The sequence below is a fragment of the Tasmannia lanceolata genome, unplaced genomic scaffold, assembly GCF_043159265.1.
Source record: "Tasmannia lanceolata isolate RefF3 unplaced genomic scaffold, GAP_Taslan_0.1 ptg000020l, whole genome shotgun sequence".
Lineage (NCBI taxonomy): Eukaryota > Viridiplantae > Streptophyta > Magnoliopsida > Canellales > Winteraceae > Tasmannia > Tasmannia lanceolata.
In genome coordinates this window covers 22,920,964-22,939,397 of record NW_027518697.1, presented here as the reverse complement: position 1 = coordinate 22,939,397, position 18,434 = coordinate 22,920,964, and the positions used below count along the sequence as shown (strand labels likewise).

Below are 18,434 nucleotides of genomic sequence, written 5' to 3'. Positions count from 1 at the left end.
CAATCTCTATAGCGAAATTCAATGAATCAGAATTTGAAACTTTGATCTATGTTGTAAATGATGATCATTACCTTTTCTAGGATCTTGATGGCTTTGTCATGGGAGAGGGAACAAGCTTGCCCGAGCGAGCCTGCGAATGAGTATACGAATGAGACAGCAAGCAGCAAGCAAACTTACGTGAGAGGGGCCCTCGCGCGCCCTTATTAGTATATTTTGAAAGGTAACATTTGATTCTTTATCCACAAACATGGTTTTAGAAACCAGTATCTACTAAAATAAATTGTTGGATTCAAATAGAAGTGCCTCACCCACTTTCAAAAATGGGTGCAATCATTTTTAAAGGTAACGTTTGATTCTTTATCCACAAACATAGTTTTAGACGCCCTGCTTATGGTCATTGGTCAAACTGTTGCAATGTTACAGCCCCTGAAGATGACCCCAACTATCATTAAAAAGGTCATAATCTCAGCTCACAAACAGTCTATCTAATTGCTTTCAAAACCTGAATTAAATACGCTAGCTTTAAGTTTTCTATTAAAAATTTGAGTATTTGAAGGAATTGTCCTACAAATTTTCTTAACAATCCTTTATGTCCTGTGGTGACCAGTTTCATCACCATCTAATCATGGTCAGATGGGGATGGGGATTGGCAACCTGCAGTGGCATGTTGTTTGATTTTTTAAGCAGTGATGGGAAGCAGGCCCAATGATGATCAGGTTTTGATCCAATGTTGGTGTTTCTTACCACCCTCCCTTTCAATGTAAATCCAGCAGTGTTTACTTGAGCAGCATTTCTCTTTTTGTTATCGAAGAAAAAAGTTGAATAAAGTGATCATGTCTTTATGCAGCTTTAGATCTACTTATTTATTTGAATGTTCAAGGACCTTAGTGAAATGCTATTCTTGCTTCGGGGTAGAGCAGTGGGTGCAGTCCAACAAAGCAGTATTGGAAGGGGAAAAGGGATTCGGAGTTCTACCGACAGGTCTTTCATGCCTTGCAAGAATCCCCTGCGCTTTATTGAGTTCCTTGAAAACATTTACATGGTATGTGTTTTATTTAATGTTTTAGGTGATTAGTTCTTATGAATTGTTTTAAACCTTCCTCCTAGATTATCTTATTCGTGAGTTTACTACCTTATTTTATGAGTAGTGCAGGTTGTATATGCAATAATTCACCGAAAGAAAGTCTTTAAAGCCTCATGTAGTGCAGGTTGTATATGCAATAATTCACTGAAATAAGGTCTCGCTTTAATGAGCTCCTTGAAAACATTTAGATGGTATGCTTTTATGTTTTAGGTGATTAGTTCCCTTGAATTATTTTAAACCCTCCAAGATTATCTTATCCATGAGAACGGAGCAGATTTGAACAATTATCTTCTTTGTAGGTTTTGAATTTCTTCAAAAACCGGATGGATGCACAGCGAATGGATGGTGAATGGTTGGTGAAGAAAGTCCTCCAAATCATAATGATTTGTTGCCGGCATGTGAAGGGATGAAGGTGGAATGGAATTGATCATTTTTAATCCTAAAAAATTAGTCTTCCTTTTATAACTTAAAAGTTCATTTTAATTCAATTAACTACATGAAATCAATCACTTATGTTTAGAATTTGAACAAATGTTTACCCAGTTACAATTCACACACCGAGAAGAACAGGACACGATCTACCACTGCGTTTGCTCCTTTCCGGCTGTCGCTTTCCTACTGTAACATTGATTCCTCTCTACCCGTCGCCTTCCTGACGATCTATCTACCATGCATTGCATTCTGCCAGCCATTCCATTCATACAGGCAACATTCGTCGAGATAGCGAAATCAACAACAGCTGACCACTTAAACAGTAAGTCACACCATTCATTTTCCTAAATCTTTCAAGAAATGAACTGAATCAATGATAAATTTAAAATCTGGTCGAAGTGGTTGATCCGATGTAAAAATTAATGGTGAAATTTGGGTTTGACTCTGTTAAAGTTGGGGTCAACTCGGTGAAAGTTGGGGTCGTGTCAAAAAATTTCGAGTCGTGTCGGAAAATGCTGGATGGTATCAGGAAAGAGTCGACTCAACCCAATTTTTCCTGGAAATGACCCGAAGTTAATTTGGGGTATTTTAATTATATATCTATGATTCACAGTTTTTTCCAATTACTTCCCAATTATGGAAGGAAAATTTTTCATAGACCATATACAATTTTAATTACTGAATTTATCCTCTAATTTATTAAAAAATCATGATTTTTCACTACAAAATTCAATCTTAATGTCTCATATTAAAAATAATCATTATGTCATATCCCTTTCAATTGATTTCATTTGTGAGATTGCCTTATAAATACCTTGAAAGTCAACTACAAAACTTGGGACCGTTTGGTTTTGTAGCGATGAAAGCAGACTAGCCTGAGAAAAGTGGGTTTTGTTTTTTGAAATGTTATACAGATGCAGCTTGTGTTCCAATATCTGAAAACCAGAAATGTCTGTTCATGAACTTCAGAAAAAAGAAAGATGGAAAACCCACAAGATCACATTGGCTGTAGTTTTGATGGGGACTTTTCTGAATTTCTCTTAGTGAGTGATCTGTATAGTGATAGTAGTCTGAAATACATATTATGTAAGTCTTTTGAGAATTGGAGAATCGGATGAATATGGTTTTTTCAAAACTAGGAGTTAATTATGGAATGTATTGACAAAACTGGAAAGCTATACTGTACATTTGTTTTTTTTTTGTGATTTGCTATACTGTACATTTGGAAAGCTATACTGTACATGACAAACAAGTGGGAGATATTTTTAGATCATCTTGACAATGAGTGAGTGGGCTTGACTGTAGTTTCTAAAATGTTTCTCCCCGCAACAACTTATGTTAGTATCATTATCCATTATTTGATTGGATGATATTGCTTAAGCTCTTGGTTATTTGCTTCGGGGTGCTCCTATGGAGATCATGCTGCAATATCTTCATATAGCTTTCATGTTTTAGTAATTCGTTAGTTTTAAACATTATGTTGTTTTAATGATCTTGCCTGCTTCCTGCATTGATGGCAAATTCTAAGATTCCCTATTTTTAGTAGTGTTGTACGTGGTAGCGAATGTGGTTTGCAAAAAATGTTCTACTCACATTGCCTGTCTGCTATTCTGAACTAGATCTGTGTACATTCAAAGTTTATGGGGATTCCTCTATTAGGTGATGAAGTGTATGGAGGAACAAAGAACATGGATTTGTCATGTTATTGGCTAAGACTCCATCGAGTTATCACAGCCACCTCTCACTCTTGGTGTCAAAATTACAAAGGCCCTGCCTCCATGCCTTGTCTCTTGGGTAAAGTCTTGTTCCCTCTAAATTTCTCTTAGGCTTTGTTTCTTTTGACGTAAAATGAGCGTAAAACAAATTAATTTTTCGCCCATTCTTTCACTTTGGTTTCTAGATGATCAACACAACATGGGTTGATCTTACATTTGCCAATGGAGGTACAATCTTGGAAAATGAGTTTTACTGTATTAAAATTTTAGATGCAAAAACATACACCATGTAACTCTCTCGCCTTGTTGAATTACCCGTTTTTTCAAATGATACACTTGTGGGGAGAAATTTCACAGAAAAGTCCTACTTTGGTTGACATAAAACAGGTCCAAAGCTACTTCAACTTCATTTTAAAGATTGAAACGAGAAATTTTGTAGCTGTACTAAACCATGTTGTAAAATATCTTGGTCGCACGTGCATTTGCACGTGCATCTTTTACTAGAATTCATAAAATTGCTAGTGGTAGAAAAATTACCCATTTAAAATTACCTGCACTTTTTATGTCGTAAAATACCTCAGTCTCACCTTATCAAGCAATAGTTTGAGAAAGTACCTGATAAAGCAATAACTAATGAAGATTCTCAATCTGTTCTATATGATTCACAAATATCGTGTCTTTCTTTATTTGTTAGTTGTGGGGAGCTTGCATAAGCAGATTAACTACATGACATTGGCATGTCAATGATTATTTAATTGCATCGTCTGCGTTTAGCGAAGTGAGGATGATGGGACATCACCAATCAGGATGCACATTTTAGAGAAATTTTGTGCAGTTCTATCATCGCAAGGATTTTCAGCGATTGAGGGAGGGGTTGGAGGCAATATCACCAATTTTATTGAGTTCCGGAGGAGGGTAGGGAAGAAATGTTGTGTCAGTGATTCCAGGGCTTTCTATGGATTCCAAGAGCGGCAAGGCTGGGTGACACCTTCAGATTGAATTTCCATGGGTGCTAAAGATAACCATTTGTTTTTCCTGGCTCAAATTGTACTTCTACCCTGTGGAATGGGGCTCAAATTGGACTTCTACCCTGTGGAATGGAGCTGTAATTTTTGTATGGGGTCATAACCTCTGGACTAATGGGTATGCGTATTAGTGATCAAATTTCTCTAATGTAGCCTTTGCATTTTCATGGGTTCAATGGATTTTTTTTGGTTGAACTATGCTTGAATTTAGTATACCTCTGTTTACTGTGAATTTTCTGAAATTTGAGTTAATGGGTATGTGAGAAAGACTGGTTTTCATTGATTTTGTGCTTGCTTTTAAATTTGTTGTATTTAAAGTTTATGCTCATTGGGTCTCCTTGAATTTCAAGGGTATTGAGGATATAAATTCATGAATTTAAGTTTTATGAGTAGGCAATATAATGAAATGATATAATAAAAAATACAATGAACTGTTGTTGCGCGTTTCATTTTCATCTCATGGGGAGCTTGTAGAGGAATTGGGGTGAAAGCAATTGGGGAAGGCCAGAGTTTCATTTTCATCTCATGGGGAGCTTGTAGAGTAATTGGGTGAAAGCAATTGGGGAAGGCCAAAGTTTTGGATATTCATGGAGTGGCAGACCAGTTGGAGATGGGATGAGGTTTTATTTCATCGGAGTTTCTATGGGTGGTTATTCTATTGCCTCAAATATATACCGCACACGCATGATAACACTACGTCACTACTGCTTTCTTTTCTTCTTGGAAGTAATGTTAAAATGAAGGTGCCCTTACAAAAAAGCCAGCTATGCCTTTGCTGTCATTAGTGGTAGCCCAGACAATAAAGGGTTCCAAAGGATCCAAATGTACATAAATGGATGCCTACTGAAGAGTTGAATATTTGCCCGAGGGTTCTAAAGGGGATACAAACGTTAATGGACAAGATTTGTACATAAATGGATTGTGCCTATTGAAGAGCAGAATCTATTCACTCGGACGATTTTATATCAATTAAATTGTGAAAATTTCTAGGAAGAAAATCTTACTAAATTTTGTTATCAAATACCTTAGTTTCACGTGCAAGCGCACGTGCACTTTTACTAGTATTTTAAAAGAATGGGTGTAGGCATCATAACCTCATTTCTTGGATGTAGAGGGGTGTTTAAGGATTTTCACCCTTAGATAAAGTTATATTTATAGTTTATTGCACCTGTCCCTTTTCTTATCTACACAAGAAGTTCTCCACGAATGGCTTCTGATGATTCCATGACCAGTCATTCAGTTTTGCAAGAAGGTGGTGGTGATTCGGATGAGAAGGATTGGCTTTCGCTCATGGTGGAGCCTCGACAAGATGGGTGTGGTAACAAGAAGGAAGAAGAGGAAGGGCATGGGTGTATGAGGAGGAAGGAGTCCTTGAAGGAGAGAGGGTTAGAGAGAGCTTGGGAGATGAAGAAGTATAAGGTCATGGATGAAGAAATGGATAGTGTGAATAACAGCAGTCCAATTGAGGAGAGAGGGATTTTGGTATTTGAAAGGCGCGGAAGGAGCTTGTGCATGGATAAGGAGGAAGTGAAGGCTTGTAGAGATCTTGGGTTGGAACTTCAACAGGACTTGATGGTGGAAATCCCAAGGAGGATTTCATGTTCCGCTTTTGATACTGATAGTGGTGGGAATTCACCCATTGCCAATTGGAGGATCTCTAGCCCTGGTCAGTCACATCTCTCTCTCTCTCTCTCTCTCTCTCTCTCTCTCTCTCTCTTATCCTAACTTATATGATTACAGGAATTTTCTGGAAAAGTTTGGAATGGAAAAAACTCTTTTGCATTTGAAAAAGCTGACTTGAACAAACCCTATTCAATTTTTACTTGGGAGGTCCTTCAATTTACAGTAATATCCCTCTAATATAACCATAATCATATCATATCTCTATAAATTGTGGAAAGAAAAAAAAATCCAAGAAAAATATTTTCATCATATACGTGCTTTTTGCCATCACAACAGAATGTAGTCAGCAGTAACTAGTAACACCCTCATTGATATTTTTATTCCAGGCGTTATGAGAGCAACCATGTTTTGATATTTACACTAACTCATCTAGTCTTTTAGTATCTAAAGAGCTGTCAAAAAATTATCCCAGAAGGTTTTTACAATCCATTTGAAAAAAGAAAAGAAAAGGTAGGACCTTGCAATTATTAAAACATGGTTGTGGTGATATCATTACCCAATAAATATTGTTTTCGGTGTCAATTGAATTTGGCTATCAATAAACTCACAATAAAATTAGTGGTAATTTCAGGTTTGGGTCCAATTGTGCAAGGCCTCAACTCTAATCCAACCCAAAATTAAATCGAGCTGACTTTTCCCACCAGTAACCCAGCTCCACCCGAGCTCAAATCAGGTAAAACCCGTGGGGTTTGGGGTCGGCCCGACCCAAGTTGCACCCCACTTTAGATGACCACTTGCATTCAATCATTCAACTCCCGTGTTATAGCTAGGCGTCTTACAAGCTTTTGGTCACTTTATCCCTCTTGATGTGGCCAAATTCACACCAGCCATTTAGAAGATTGTCCCATCCATAGATGAAAATTTGTGTCATTCGGTATTTGCATCTGGACCGTTCGATTATGGATCGGAATGGTTGGTGGGCCTAGGGCCATGATTGGACGTAAAATTTGTGAATTGAAATTAGGAGCTGTTTCAAGGTAGGGAAAAGTTTTTTTTTTTTTTTTTTTTTTTTTTTGAATTTTTTATCTATGGAAAACCAATTTTTCATTGTTTGGTAAACTCATTTTCAATAGAAAATTTTTTCCAAAATAAATATTTTTCTAGTTTTCATGGAAAAGTGCAAACCTACAATTGATTTTTTGCACTCTTGGATATCCAAAAATGGCCGATTAGATGGACGGTTCAGATCAATCTAGTGGGCCATTTCATTTAATCTGAGGAATTAGGAGCACCATTGATCACGATGACTTAATTGAGTATTATTATGTTAATTCAGGTGACAACCCGCGAGACGTAAAGGCTAGGCTCAAAATATGGGCACATGCAGTGGCGGCGCTCGCCTCATCTTCTCACATCGACGGCTGACGTTTTTCCTTTTTTTTCGTGGGTGGCTTTTTCTCACTTCGTTTTTCAACTATACTTAAATGTTATATTCTGCCTGTAAATAGTATGTGATGAAAGATAGAGATGGAAGTTAGGGGAGAACTAACGACAATTACAAATTTGAAATGACAATTATCTTGTATTTGACTGCTGTGTTAAAGAGAATATGATACCTGCACTCCCCTGTTTTTTTTTTTGTTACAGTGTATTAGTGGGCATGAATCCATAATCATGTGGTTGAAACAGAGAGCAGCTCCAACTCAGATATGGGCCTAAGCCAATCTCCACTCCCTTGTTTGAGAAATGTACTTCTCTTTCTTGAAACTCTTTTTAGTGGTAAAAAAAATTCTAGTAATGATACTCCTCCATGTCCTACTTTTAGTCAGGGTCCATTTCAAATCGAATTTTCCCAAGTTTTTAAAAAAATTACATGTTTGGATGTGCACAAAGTTTTTTCTTGAAAAAAAAAAAGGATTTGCTAGCGTCCATCGCATAAGGCATTTCGCGGATGGCATGTTGCATGTCAGAGCAGCCACCTCATGAATGAAGACAAAATATGCTGAAAAGTGAGCCCATGTGGCTGCTTGACATGCAACAGGCCATCCGCGAATGACTTCTACGAAGGATGTTAGCAAATCCCTAAAAAAAATATTTTTTCTTGGAAAGTTCTATGATGAATTTTATTCTTAGAAAATATTTTTCTACCATTTGGTTCACAACTTTCAATACCTGAAATTTGAAATTCTCACTGGTTGATGATGTTGGTCAGCACTTTCATCAAAATTATTTAGAAGAAATATAAAATGAAGGGTTCCCTTGCAGGATGCAAAACCCCAACGGGAAGGTCACCCTATTAGATCCATGTCACGGCCAACTTAACCTCACAAATATGACCAAAATATTTCTCTCATAAAGAAAGGTCAAAATGCCCTTATCCCATGAAAAATGACCAAAATACTTTTTTGTTTTGTTTTTTGAATGATCAACACTTTTATTGAAAATGACCAAAATACCTTATCCTTATCCTACAAGGACAAAATATCTTATCCTATAAAATGATCAAAATAGCCTTATCTGTTGAAAATGACCTAATTACCCCTATCTCATAAATAATCACCAAAATACCCTTAATTTCCAAGGTAAAGGGCAAATACCAGATAAGAGTATTTTGGTCATTTTCTACGAGATAGAAGTATTTTGGTTATTTTTGTGAGGTACGGGTATTCTAGTCAATTTTCATTAGATATCCGTAATATCATAGAAAGTGACCAAAATACCCTAAATCCCTATGCGGTTGTGAACTTGTGATAAAAAAGGAAGTGATGTATGTACCCCTTTTGATTACTTGGGACACCCAGGCCAGTGTACGTGGCAATCAGCCCCATTGAATCCTTCTGACGTGAAAGACACCAGCCCCTCTACAGTCATTGATACATTGTTGTTGTTGGGTGTCCCAAGTAATCAAAATGGGCGGATTTATCTAGGGGTGGTTATTCAGTTATAACCGAACTGAAATAACCGAAATTTGGTATCCGAAATAATTTCGGTAACCGAAACCGAACCGAAATTTTTACAAACCGAACCGAAACCAAACCAAAAAAAATTCGTTGTGGGAGAAAAAGAGGGGGAAAAGCAAAATCCTGGTTTGGATCGGAGGGCTAGGATCATCCGATCGAAATGATTTTTTGAACACAACCTAATTAAGTTGTGATCAGTCAAATGAACGGTTTTGATGATCCTACGGAGTGCACATATAGCACTTTTTTTTGGAAAAAAATGGTTTTTATCATAATTTTGGTTATTTCGGTTAAAAGAAATTTTTTTTAGATAACCGAAACCGAATAACCAAATCTCCAAAAAAACTAACCGAAACTGAACCGAAATGGAAATCGGTTTGGTTCGGTTCGGTTATTCGGTTATAACCGAATAATGCTCACCCCTAGATTTATCACTACCCCCTAAATAAAAGACGAGGGTATTCTTATTTTCATTAGATATCCATACCATAGAAAGTGTCTAAAATACCCTAAATCCCATTCTTATTTTCATTAGATATCCATACATAGAAAGTGACCAAAATACCCTAAATCCCTATGAGGTTGGGATAAATAACAGATGAGGGTATTCTAGTCATTGTCCAGTGATAGTACTTTGGTTATTTTCCATTAAGTAGGAGTATTTTAGATAATTTTTCATGAGATAAGGATATTTTGTAAGATAAGGGCATTTTATTTAGGCTACTGATATTGGCACTGCTATGTTTTAATAATTGCACAAACTCAACTTGTCTTTTCTTTTTTTTAATTGGCTTCTAAGAGCTTTTTGGGAACTGTAATAACCTTTGACAGCTGTTTAAATAAAAGAGACAAGAAGACAACATGTGTCAGCGTAATTATCAAAACATGGTAGTGTCCAAATCAGTAGTCTTTAGTTATTTTATGAGATAGTGGTATTTTAGCTAATTTTTATGAAAAATGATTGTTTATGTCATTTAATGATGAGATAAGGGTGGCGAAAAAGACTGAGCAGATTCAAAGAAAATGTGTGTGTGTGTGTAGGATAATGTTGGTATTCCTTTGGTCAAATGGGAAAGAGATTGAAGACCTTTTAAGAATGGTGGTCTTGGAATTAGAAGGATTAAGGAAATTAATACCGCCCTTCTAGGGAAATGGCTTTGCACGTTTGGCAAGGAGGCGAATCATTTATGGGTGAAGGTTATTGAGGCCAAGTATGGTGCTTCTCCGAGTCATTATTGGGTCATTGCATATCAGAAGAAAAGATTAGCCGCAAAGGTAGAACTGTTTGGAGGGATATTTTAGGTCTTAAGAATTGCCTTTTGGAAGGCATTCAATTAAGAGTGTGCGGGGGGGGGGGGGGGGGGGGGGCAGGATTCAATTCTGGCTTGATAAGTAGTGTTTGGATCAACCACTCAAACTTGCATTCCCAAGATTGTTTTCTATGGTTGTAAACAAAGAGGGAGTAGTTAAGGATTTTATGGAAAAAAGGGAAGGCAAGGTCGTATGGAAACCGTTATTCAGAAGAAACATTTATGATTGGAAGATTCCATCTTTGGCTCGGTTGTTGAGGACTCTTGAAGAAGGATGTGTAAAGCAAGACGGAGCAGACAAGATGTTTTGGACCTGGGACTCTTCGGGGGACTTCTCGGTTAAATCTTTCTACTTGTGTGGGCTATTAAAGTCCCCCTAGAGTTGGAGTTTTTGGTTGGGCGGCATGCCTCGGAAGGATTCAGGCCGTAAATTTTCTAAGAAAAAAGGAAAATGCTTATTGTCAATCACCGTACAATGTGTGCGGAGGATGGAGAATCTGCGAACCATCTACTAATTCACTATAAAGTGGCGAGGGAGGTGTGGGGCAATCTCCTCACTCGTTTCAGTATTTTTTGGGTCTTCCCTAAATCGTTGATGGAGCTTCTTCAATATTGGTTTGAGGTCCTATGGAGAAAGAAAGGGAAGAACTTATGGGAGATCTCTCACTTAGCTACTAGATTGGTTCTATGGAAGGAACACAATTCAAGACTCTTTAAAGGTTTTGCAAGAGGTTCTAGGTTTCTCTTCAATAAGGTGATGGCTTTGACCATTGCTTGGGCGAAAATCCTTACGAAATTTGCTTTAGTGTCAACTTATGATTTATGGGAAGGATGGAGTGATATTTGCATGAGCTCGGAGAGGAAGCAGAAGATGGTTCAGAAATGGGACCTCCCACTAAATTTTGATGGCTCTAGCTTTGGCAACCCGGGTCTGGCAGGGATACGCTGGGTACTTAGAGATGAGCATGATAATGTTATTTGGGCCTATGCGGGTCCGATTGGGATTGCGGATGCTTCAGAAGCCGAGGTTCGAGCAGCTCGCCAAGGCATAAAAACTATAGCAGAGAAGGGTGTTTATAAAGTGATAATTGAAGGAGACTCTTTAAATGTTATTAGATGGCTTCAAGGTTCTAAGAAAAATCCTTGGAGGTTAGATAACTTTTTTGATGAGATAGCGGACTGTTTCATATCAATATCCATGCCCTTCAAGAATGTTCTGAGATCTGCTAATGAGATGACAGATAAGTTAGCAAGGCTTGGGGACGATAGAATCCTTAGCCCTCTTTGATTCTCTCCCTCCTTAATGTTTTGTACTTTGTGATTCTTGTCCTTTGTTTGTATCTTGTCCTCTTTGTAATCTGACCATCTCAGTCCCTGCTTAATAAAATTTGCAATCATTCAAAAAATGATGAGATAAGGGTATTTTAGTCATTTTATGACATTGGTATTTTGGTCATTTCTTAAAAAGGTTGTTCCAAAATAATTTTTCCCTTTTATAAGATTTTTTATTTTTTTCTATTTTTCCTTAGACATAATTTGTATACACAGATAGATTAGGGTATTTTATTTTCTTTGGCATTTGATCGTGTGAAGGTGCTTCATGTGAGACGATGAAATCGTGGCAAGACAAAGACTCATTTTTTTCTAATTTTAAAGTCTGCTACTTAGGAGAATTTGTATTATTCATTAAATACGTGTATATTTATAATAATATTGACTCGTTTCATTCGTGAGAACTTGGAATGTGAGGAAGCTCTCATGCCTGGTTATGCAATAGAGAAGGGATTGAGAGATGACCATCAAATCCCAATAGAACTAGATTCTGTAAAAGAAAGAATGAAGAGAATATCTTCTAAGCCCAATGGTTCAACCGTTGACAATCTTCTAGTCATGTTTTTGATGATTCCAAACATAAGTTGATTATTTGTGTTACTTAGTTGTACTAATTGCTTTGGTATTTTAAGTTGAATATTTTCTCTTAAGGATCAAAGTCAAGGAAATGGATCTCAAGCATGGAGCAAGGTTGAAGATCAAGGACCCAAAGCCAAGTGAAGAAGATCAAAGTAGAAGGAGACTTGAAGATTTAGATTGACGATCAAAAGACAAGCTTCTTTTGTATTCGAATGTAAAACTCTAATCCCTCATCTAGAATCCACTAGAGGCATTAAGGGGCACCTAAAAGTAATGAAAATAAGTTAAATACATCAAAGAAATTAAGTGGACCAAAGCCCATAAGCCCATGAAAAGATAAAATGGAAAAAGAGCAAATTGACAATTTCTTGGTTGGCCGAAGGCCATTATCTTATGGATAATGGCTATAGGTGATTCTTAAATAATTTTTAAGATTATTTTTAATATAAAGTAAACTCCATTAACTTTTCGAAGATCATAAGATCATCAAAATCAGATAAGAAACAAGGAAGATATGCGTTTTCGAAGTTATCTGCGTAAATATGAAAAGTGAACAGACCCTTCATCAGACATCTGTAAAGACATGTAGACAGTCGTCTAGTGACCCAGATCAGACGCCTGATTGCTATAACTGCTAGATTTTTTTCTAGCCGTTAGAGGGCCGGCTAGCTTTTGCTTGGGTCATCTATATAAAGGGGTTATGCCCCCTTATACCATATACACTTACTCTTAAACATCTTTGGAACATATTATTGAGTGATTTCATACCCTTGTGCCTCTCTTGGACAACTTTTGAGGTATTGGATCTAGGAACCATTTGTATATCTTTTTTCCTGAATACTTGTGAGCTGCACTTGTTGTATTTGCCTTGTTCAAGCCTTTGTTTCATTTTTCATCTTTGTACGACGAAGAAGGGCACCTTGTGAACCCTTTGAGAGTGTACAAGGCGCTGATGATTGGTGAGTGTACGAGGCGCAGAGTTAAATCGGTTGATTTGGCGAGTGTACGGGACATGGAGCCACCTTGGTTGATTTAGCAAGTGTATGAGGCGCAGAGCGACCTCCTTTGATTTGGCAAGTGTACGACGTGCAGAGCCACCTCGATTGATTTGGCAAGTATACGAGGCACTTATCACCTCAAGTTGTAGCGGCTTGGTCTTCACCCGTTAAGAAGACCGGGTTTGGTGAAGCCACCAAAGGATTTTGGTGGAGTGGATGTAGGTCCGGATTTGGACCTAACCTCTATAAAATATTGGGTGCACTCTTTTAAACTCTTCTCTCAATATTCTTTGTGCATTCTTTTTTTTTAAATCTTCCTTAACTTCAATTGCATCATTTCTTTGCATTAATTTCTAATCGATCTTTGAAAAGAAGCAAAAGTTTTTTTAAACCCCAATTCACCCCCTCTTGGGCTGCCACTTGGGCCTAACATATCTCATCGATTTACATATAATCATACTTTGAAACCATTTACAAATAAGAAGATTACAGGCAAATAATTTTTAGATGTATTCTAATTTTATTACAAAGTAATGGAATTTTTGAATTGAGAGCTCTCATCCAAGGGAAAATACTTTTCGACTTTACCCAATTACTTCAATATGGAAGCAAGAATCCCATCTCTATAGGAAAAAAATTTAAAGGTCAGCTAATATAGATTTTTTTTTCAAAGCAACTTTATTAAACAAAGAAAGATATACTTTATTTCATATTATATTCTACATTTGACGTATTCCAGAATACTTTTCTTCGTAATTCAAGAATATAGCTACTCTTGTGAAAATAATGTGTGCAACCCAGGTGATGGCAACCAAGAGGGGCGTGAATTGGGTTTATAAAGTTTTTCCTCTTTTAAAAATATTAATCAAAATTGAAACTAAAGAACAAATTTAACATTGAAAGCAAGCAAGATAAAATTCATTGCGCAAGTAAAAGTGAAGAGCGAAGGTAAAGAATGCACCAAGATTTTATAGTAGTTTGGTCCAAACTTAGACCTACATCCACTCCACCAACAACCGTTAATGACTTTTTACTAAAATCTGATCTTAACTTTGATGAAGATCCCACCGTTACAAAATAATCGGAGAAGGCTCTGCATATCCACCACTTGCACACAAAGATGGCTATGTGTCTTCGAAGACTCGCCCAAGGGGATGGCTTTGCATCTCCAAACACTTGCTAATTTCAAAGAAAAAAAGAAAGAAAGAATGCCTTTAAAGGGTACAATCAAGGTAAAAGATTACAACTTGAGCCTAAAGTTCAATCCCTCATAAAATAACCAAGAGAGGCTGGAAAGCGGATATAATCACTCGTAAGATATTCAATATGAAGTTTAGGTGTTAGGTGATTAAGGGAGTGGAACCCCTTTATATAGAGAGAACAACCCAAAACTAGTCACTATGGCACTTCCAACAGTCATCTCAGACGTTCTTCGGATGCCCGAGTAACTAGCCGTAAGATATATAAAAAATCTGGAAAATCCTCTTCGTACGCCCGAATTGTTCCTTGGACGTCCGAGTAACCTTCAGGTGCCTACGCAATGTGACTGTGAAATTTATTGTTTCTACCAAATTGGCCTTCTAACGTTCGAACTTGTCTTCGGGTGGCAGAGAAAGTTCTATTTTTCGACATTTTACAATCTTTCACTACTAGGGCTCTCCACGGTGGGTCTCCTTCATTTTCCAAGAGTCTTTGAATTTGTTTAGACCTTTTTTAAGTGCCTTTGATGCCTCTTAAAGATCCTTGATTAGGATTGGACTTTTACACACTAAAAGACTTGACTTTGAGTTTGATCATCAACTCCATTCTCTTTCTTTACTTAAAGTATTTATTTCTTCTTCTTAGATTCATTATATTGGCTCTCTTTGATTCTTCAAGATGCATGGTTCCTTAGCCTTGCTCCAAACTTCCTTGACTCTGAACATAGATGAATTTTTAACTTAAACACAAATACCATTAGTACATAAACTCACTTGTGTTTGGAATCATTTGGCTTACATCTTGAACTCCAATGTCTGAGAAAATTCTCTAACTACACCATCATACACATTAAGCCCACAATTTGAACTCTTGTTCTGATTAATTTATTGTCTTGAGGCATCCTAGACAAAATTAGATTATTCAATTTTTCTACTTGATCGTTTGAAGCTTCCACTAAGGCAATTGTAGTGTCCATATATTGCAAATGAGAAATATTTAGGCCGCCTCCTTCCACTTTGACTCATATTGTTAGTGTTATATGCCCTCATTAGTTATTTTGTTTGGATATTTTATTTGAATTACTTGTGATTTATATTTTATGCTTCATAGTATCTTGATTATTTTTGGGTATGTTATTTTAATGTCGGATATGATATTAATATAAGGTTATTTAGGTAACATAATAGAAAGAGATCATTCCTAGTAATCATGAACTCTCATTTTCTTGATAAATCTAAAGTAGTTCTCAAGTAAGGGAAATGATATCCCCCCTTCCCCTTAAATGGATAAAATCCCCCCCCTTTAACGATTTCTGTGAGAATGGTTCACTGCTTGAGGATAAATTCACCCCCTTTAATGTTTTTCTTTTCCTTTAAAACTTAACGAGTAATGTTAGGGGGGGGGGGGGGGGGGGGAGGAGATTTTATCCATCAGAGGGGGGGAAAATATCGTTCCCCTCAACTAAATATGATGATTTTACATTTCATTTAATTATGATGAACATTTTCTTTTTCTTTTTTTTAATGGTAAAGAATTGAATTAATAAAGGATCCTGGGGACACCCGGGTGATCAAGAAGATCAAGATAGTACATGCAATAAACCAACAAGCTAAGGATAACAAACCAAGCCCAAACATCAACAATCAAGAGGGGAGAAAGTTAAAAGTTTCCAAGAATGCTCTTGCCACTCCCTCCCTAGCTATCTGATCAACTTGACTATTTGCCGATCTTCTTACATGTTGAAATGAGATGGAGGATCCCGTCACTTGATCCAAAATCTCATTAACCCACCATGCAAACCTCCATGGATGAGCAAGACTTCCACTTAGCCATTTTATTACTTTAAGGGAGTCACCTTCAACAATCGCCCGATTGAGAATATTAGGATCAAGTTGCCTTATTCCTTTATGCACCACTCTGATCTTCACATCGGTGGAGTCTACATTCCAATGGGGGCTGAGAACACCCAACTTGTTGCACACTTGTGATCACGAAGCAGACTCCCTATTCTTGCTGGCCTAGGATTTCCCAAGCACGAACTGTAGAAGTTCAACCGGAAGACTCCCATGCTAGGAGGGTCCCAAAAGCCTGTACGATGGTCACATTATGTTCCCTGCTAAAGCATACCTCTGACCAACCCCTCCATAAGTCATGCGCTGTAATAAACCTAAAGCTGGGAAGAGCCCTAACCCATGGGATGGTGAGGGCTAGCACCTTAATGAAGAGGAAGTGAGGGTTTTTTTTTACAGAACCTCTTAACACCATGGCAGTCCTCTCTTTCCATAGCACCCGCAATTTAGGAGTAGTATTATAGTACATAGAGTTTACCTTTTCAGCGCCAGGAGAACATAAACAATTTTCTAAAAGCTCTGGATGGGAACATCCATGAAATATCAAATCTACTAAGGATTTTGCTCCACACATACCTAGCTGTCTTGCAATGTATGAACATGTGGTCCACCGACTCTCCCTCCTCTACACATATTGTGCAATGATAAATAATCCACCCTTTCCGATTACGTAGGTGGTCCACCGTTAGAAGTTTATCTAGCACCACTGTCCAAGCAAAGGCACGAACTCCGGGAGGGGCCGGTATGTTGTACACTATCAATTGGAGAGTTGAAGGATTGAGTGTAGTCAAGTGATAGAATGATTTGACGTTGAAAGTCCCAGAAGAGCACTGCAGGCAAATCCTCTTGTCGACACCATACTTGTTGATGTGGCGGGCCACTTACATCTCGAATAAACTCGCTACCCTTTCCTGCTCCCAATCATATAAGTTCCTCCTAAATGAAGTCTTCCATGATATCCCATCCTCCTCCCGCTACAAACAATCCTTATCCCATGCCTCCTTGTCAATCGCCAATGTAAACAAATTTGGGAAGGGCTCTTTAGAGGCGCCTCTTCACATAACTTATCCTCCCAAAAATTGATTTGCTCCTCAATAACCCATGCCTCCTTGACATATTTCTTGTTGTTATATGATAGGACGATATATTTAAGCTATTTAGGTAGTGATCCTAGTAGACATATGATGTACGTAACATATATATACTGAACAAGATTATGCATAGGACACCCAATGGAATAATTACGGTTGTTTTATATACACGATCAAATAATCTTTGTAGATTGTTCTTTTAAATGGCATTTTTTCCTATAAAACACCTTTTGTAGGTTCAACGCTTAATTATACATTTAAAACTTTTACAGCAAAAATATCTCTATTTGTTGAAGCAAACGTTTAAAATGTGTTTTAAACACGTTTCTTTGGCCAACTTTCCAACTTTATCCTTCCATATTTTGTAATTTTGACCTTTTTTTACAATGGTTTTTTTTTTTTGGATCAGTATCGTATAAAACCCGAATTTTTCCTATCCTTTTTTGTTGAATCACGTTTTGCTAACTATGTTTGCATCCGAGGAGTTCACCTATGTATTATTTTTATTTTTGATGTTGGTAAATTGTGAAGTCCAATCAATAATAGCCTACCTTCAAGGATGAAAACAAAGATAACCAACAATTCACATACAATGAGAAAGAAAATTGAAGCTATCATCCTTTCATTACCCACGCCATTTATAACATCAACACCACATGGACATTGAGTCTCATATAAGTGGAAATTTTGCTTGGATTTCTTGGGAATGTTGCCCTCTCTCTCTCTCTCTCTCTCTCTCTCTATATATATATATATATATATATATATATATATATATATATTCGTAAGTTCCAGGTAAATCCAATGCTTCTCTCTTCCCTACTAACTACTTACACAACTAACCCAACAAAACAGGGCCTTGAAGAAAACTGTAATTGGGAGATTTCCACTAATCTTGGTTAATTACAATCAATCTCAAGGTGTGCTTATATAGAGCACTTACATAGTATGCATCGAATGAAATCAATGATGCCACATGCCTGGCATACTCAAGGATGTCCCTAGTAAAAAGAATGCTTTTATGGTGACTTTATTTTGTTTGGTTGCCAATTTAGCATCACAATCCCTAGAGATTACTATACAAGATTCAAAGGTAATTATTGCTTGTGGGGTGATGTTGCACCCTTATTCCAATACTTATACTTTCCATGCCAAATTTCTCAAAAAATGAGGATTTTTTTTATCACAAAGGGTATCCCACCCCATTTTAGGGTAGGACTAATCCCTATGGATGC

The 18,434-nt window shown here is 37.2% G+C and overlaps 2 protein-coding genes and 1 long non-coding RNA gene across 17 annotated transcripts; all 3 read left to right on the top strand.

The window, feature by feature from the left end:
• The first annotated feature begins 216 nt into the window (after nucleotides 1-216).
• On the top strand, nucleotides 217-4,543 carry LOC143855058 (uncharacterized). Of its 15 annotated transcripts, none has more exons than XR_013237669.1 (8): nucleotides 217-456; nucleotides 608-716; nucleotides 848-1,042; nucleotides 1,154-1,275; nucleotides 1,384-1,496; nucleotides 1,628-1,838; nucleotides 3,136-3,310; nucleotides 3,926-4,541. It is a non-coding gene; the product is annotated as an uncharacterized LOC143855058 (long non-coding RNA). The 15 variants fall into 15 exon arrangements; XR_013237665.1 differs by having other exon boundaries at nucleotides 608-729; XR_013237662.1 differs by having other exon boundaries at nucleotides 608-1,042; nucleotides 3,926-4,543.
• An 889-nt stretch (nucleotides 4,544-5,432) lies between these two features.
• LOC143855190 (uncharacterized) lies at nucleotides 5,433-7,500 on the top strand. The gene is made up of 2 exons (XM_077365410.1): nucleotides 5,433-5,922; nucleotides 7,216-7,500. Exons 1-2 carry the CDS (start codon nucleotides 5,463-5,465, stop codon nucleotides 7,302-7,304), a joined length of 549 nt encoding a protein of 182 aa, XP_077221525.1. The 5' UTR covers nucleotides 5,433-5,462; the 3' UTR covers nucleotides 7,305-7,500.
• Nucleotides 7,501-10,624: 3,124 nt separating this feature from the next.
• LOC143853895 (uncharacterized) lies at nucleotides 10,625-11,437 on the top strand. The gene has a single exon (XM_077363594.1). It carries the CDS (start codon nucleotides 10,625-10,627, stop codon nucleotides 11,435-11,437), a length of 813 nt encoding a protein of 270 aa, XP_077219709.1.
• The last annotated feature ends 6,997 nt before the right edge of the window (nucleotides 11,438-18,434 follow it).